A 4,020-nucleotide genomic window follows, 5' to 3' on the forward strand; every position below is an offset into this window, starting at 1 on the left:
TTTGGACGAAGGGTGAACATGTGACGCAAGTTTTGCAGCAATTGGACATGAATTCCCTGGTGCTAGTAACAAACATTCCTGGAAAGGTTCACTTTCGTTACCTTCATCTTGTGTGGCGACGAGCGAGAAGGGATGAAAACGGTAAACGTGAGATTGTTTATGTTACTGCAGTTGGTGACACCGAAGCCAACACGCAAGCTCGAGAGGCCCAGGCTGACGTCCAGTGGGTACACGAGAGCGGCTTTTGCATTCGATACACGGAGGTGAACGAGTCAACGATCGATGTAACGTACAATCGCTGGTCTCAGTGTGAGAGTGAGGATCACGCTCGGAAGCTCTTCATCGACTGGTTTCAAGTGCTCTGCTGGTGGACCCAGCATGTGACTTCGTCCAAATTGATCGTGTCCTGAAACTGTAGGACGATACAAGAATGGTCACCGGATCGAACATTTTTTTCCAATCCATTTTTCCGATATACTTTTAGATACGCTTCTAAATGAACAATTATCTTGTTATATGACTATGTCGAGCCCAGCAGATTCCGTGGCACCACCTTCTGAGACCATTGGCATGTAGATTCAGCCCATAGAACGAAATAATGCTGCACGTGTCGCTCACTCTCGCAAATAGCCCAATGGTCAGAGGTAACGTCGATAGTAGTATCGTCAACTTGAGTAAATTTCATACATATCCCACCTTCACTAATCCACTGTACATCATGCTGCGATTCTTCAGCGATACGGTTTAATTTGTTGTCTTCAGTGTCTGCGATAACCATTTGGTACGAGATAGAGCGCCTTCCATTAGCTTCAGTACCAGGAACTCCTCGAGGTAACTGGAAGTACCGTGTGTGTTTTTGGCCAGGGATGTTGCATACCATGAGGAACGAATCTCTGTTAAACTCCTCCAACACTTGCATAATCACAAAATCACGCTGCGGACGACTCCCGTCTGGAGCGACGTAGAGAATAGCGATTGCATCCACTGGCGCTGCATTCATGAACGCGTCGGCATCTTCTAGAGCCCAGCCAACTCGAATCGAGAACCTCGCGTGAGCAAAAAACGAATTATCTGCTGTTCTTCGCACTAGTGGTGCATGGCGTACAGTCCAGCCAAAAAGTCTTCCTTTGATCGAAGAAAATGGTAGTTCTCTTGCCATTAGCTCCTCACAGACATTGAACTTGGAGACGTATTCTTCGCGAGTGAACGGTGTGAAGTAGAACGACGGCTCTTCATTTGGGAAGTGCACGCGCCAGCCAGAGTCATTGGGGTCTACACGCATAGTCCATGGAGCCGTCTGGCTCGCCTTACGAACACTCAGAGAGACAGAGCTCTTCTTTTTTGGAGAGGACGTGTCTTGTATGGCCTCGTACGTCTGGTTCACAAAGTGCTCGAATATCTCGATTTTTTGTTGAAACTTGATATTCTCAGTCCGTAGCGTATCCCTCTCAACAGCAAGGCGACATACAGCTCTCACGACTTCTTCATCGATCCTTGGAACGGTATAGTTAACCTCTCTATTAGCGGTGGACTTCCAGAACGCCTTTACTCGTCGTTCCACCTCCTGTTCCAAATATTCGCGTTCGGCTCGTAATTGCGCGAGCTCTTTCTTCTTCCGTGCTCGAAATCGAAGTGAGGTCTCGATTCGCTTCTGTCTTCTGATCTCCTGCTGTACCTCCTTCGCCCAAACTTCTGTTGTCGTGGCAGCCCAGTTCTGAACAAGAGCGAACTGGTTCGTGGAGTCGTCCGTATCAGCACAGCTGAGGCCACTGGCGCCACGCTGGCAAAGGAATTGCGCTTCTGACATTACACTATCGATACTCGGCTGGAGTGTCCTGAGGAGATAAAGCCGTTGGTTCTAACTGCGAGTGATCACTGGTGATCACTAGTATTGTGGAGCGATACTGATCACGGTACTTTAGTGCTAAATTTAGAATTGATTCAAACTGTACATTTGCTATTTCTAAAACAAAATGCAATACATTCTTGATTTATGTTACCCAGACTCGATCAACTTGAAAGATGTTGCACGCTGCGACCATCGACACACTACTTGAGCCCAGTCGACGAAGAGCTCCTGAGCTTGATTCTCACTCTCACTTTGAGACCAGCGATCATACGTCACATCTATTGTTGTCTCGTTTACCTCTGTGAATCGAATGCAATAGCCACTGTCACGAGCCCACTGGACGTCAGTCCTAGACTCTCGGGCTTGAGCGTTAGCTTCCGTGTCTCCAACCACAGCGACATAGAGAACTTCGCGTATACCATTCTCATTCTCTCTTGGCCACCGCAGATCAAGATGAACGTAACGAAAATGAACTTGTCCACAAATATTTGTCACTAACACGTGTGAGTTAAGGTCGAACTGCTGAAGAACTTGTGTCGACACACTTGTTTCGCCGCCTCTTCTCCAAGCCGTTGGTGTGGTCAAAAGCGGCCAAGAATTGACATCGGATGAAGACACCATGGCATCGGCATCTTTTAACGAACATTTAACACGTGTAGTTAATCTCACATGGGCGACAAGTGAACCAGTTTCAGCGTTGCGCGTCAGAGGTGCTGGATGGACATTCCACCCAAATATCTTGCCAACTACTAGCGGATCTGTACCGAGGCCAGCGAGCGTAGTCTTGATCACACCATCGAATTCTTCTCTTGTGAACGGGTAGAAGAAGAAAGAAGGCTCCTCGTTCGGGAAATTCACACACCAGCCATATTGCTCACAACGCGCGTAGGCCACCCAACGAGACTTTTTACTCGCATCGAGGACGCTTTGTGGTATTTTCTTCTCCTTGGGGACAACAACTACGCTCTCCGGTGTTTTACTCGCGATGCCCAGGAAGTACTCGTGTCTATAGAGTTCTTGCTTCAGCAGCAGCTTTTCTCGCATCAACGTCTCACCCTCAATAGCGAGTCGGCATAGCGCGCTGTACAGTTCGCTGGAGTTGGTCGGCTTCTGCGTGGATGACTGACTCAAAGCTGCAACGAACCGTTTGACTTGTAGTTCGAGGTGGTCCTGTTCTCTTCGTAGTTGGATCAGCTCGTGCTGCTTGCGCGTTCGAAACCTCTTGGAGTTCTGACGGCGTTGCTCGCGTCTCCATTCATCCTTCACTTCATCAGACCAAGACTTGGTCAAGGACTCAGCCCATTGATGAGCTAAAGACGAGGAAGTGGCAGCGCTTGGTGTGTTGGGGCTTGTAGTCATCGTCAGAACTGACGAAAATCCAAACTGATCACGTCGGAGCGCGGTAGAACGACAAACTGATCTCATCATAGAGCTTGTCAAGCTCCAGGTGTTGGCAGCATTACAAATGATCAGTCTTTTTATTCAAGGTAGCAAGCAACAATCATGTTGGACAGGTGTCGGTCTGCTCTTGTACAGTAGTGGAACACAATAGAGCGTTCTTACCTGTGATTAGTATTAGAGACCATACTTTGAACGCATTACTACAAAATACCATGTGTCAATGAACTGATCACCACGGGGATTTACAAGTGGGCTGATGATTTACTGAAAAACAAGCTTATTCGCTGGCAGAAAAAGCTTTCAATTAGCTCAGGGAGTCAGCTGGCATGCATGTAGAATTTCCCAATAACTGAGCTCGGCGTTCGTATATTCTATCATATCTGCTCTGAGTAATTGGACTTTGTTGTTTTTTTTTTTCTTGTGGATATCTCGTATATCGTGACTAAACAAATACAGTACCGGTGCCACGTGGTCTGATTAGCCAGGGTTTATCGGAAAGCGTCGACGATCCTGTCAAATAGCATTTTTATGGAAACTATTTGAAATCGAAGTGCGAATATTTATATACTAAAATTACGCAGAAACTAATAAACTGTCTTCTTGTATGCCCAAAACTGTGAATGTTGACGCAGTCGGCCTAGAACAACATTCAAGCAACCTTGTACGAATGTGATCCAGTCACATTCAAGCTACCTTATGGCTTGACTTAGGAATTGAAGCCACTAGAACGACGGAGCTAGTAAATACAACCACACAAATGTCATGCGTCC

General features: G+C 47.0%; 3 protein-coding genes across 3 annotated transcripts in view; 1 reads left to right on the top strand and 2 right to left on the bottom strand.

Moving 5' to 3' along the window:
• The window catches only part of PPTG_22990 (hypothetical protein), a gene marked incomplete at both ends in the record, with an annotated part of 1,240 nt that extends 830 nt beyond the window's left edge, over window positions 1–410 (top strand). Inside the window, one exon of the mRNA XM_008907801.1 lies at window positions 172–410. Coding sequence (XP_008906049.1) covers window positions 172–410 — 239 coding nt within the window. The remainder of the gene's footprint in view (window positions 1–171) is intronic.
• Window positions 411–465: 55 nt separating this feature from the next.
• On the bottom strand, window positions 466–1,807 carry PPTG_11675 (hypothetical protein; the record flags this gene model as incomplete). Its single annotated transcript, XM_008907802.1, has 1 exon — window positions 466–1,807. The coding sequence occupies one exon, from the start codon at window positions 1,805–1,807 to the stop codon at window positions 521–523; it is 1,287 nt and encodes a 428-aa protein (XP_008906050.1). The 3' UTR covers window positions 466–520.
• A 148-nt stretch (window positions 1,808–1,955) lies between these two features.
• Window positions 1,956–3,208, bottom strand: PPTG_11676 (hypothetical protein; the record flags this gene model as incomplete). Its single annotated transcript, XM_008907803.1, has 1 exon — window positions 1,956–3,208. The coding sequence occupies one exon, from the start codon at window positions 3,206–3,208 to the stop codon at window positions 1,997–1,999; it is 1,212 nt and encodes a 403-aa protein (XP_008906051.1). The 3' UTR covers window positions 1,956–1,996.
• Window positions 3,209–4,020: the final 812 nt, after the last annotated feature.

This window comes from Phytophthora parasitica, assembly GCF_000247585.1.
Source record: "Phytophthora parasitica INRA-310 unplaced genomic scaffold supercont2.27, whole genome shotgun sequence".
Lineage (NCBI taxonomy): Eukaryota > Oomycota > Peronosporomycetes > Peronosporales > Peronosporaceae > Phytophthora > Phytophthora nicotianae.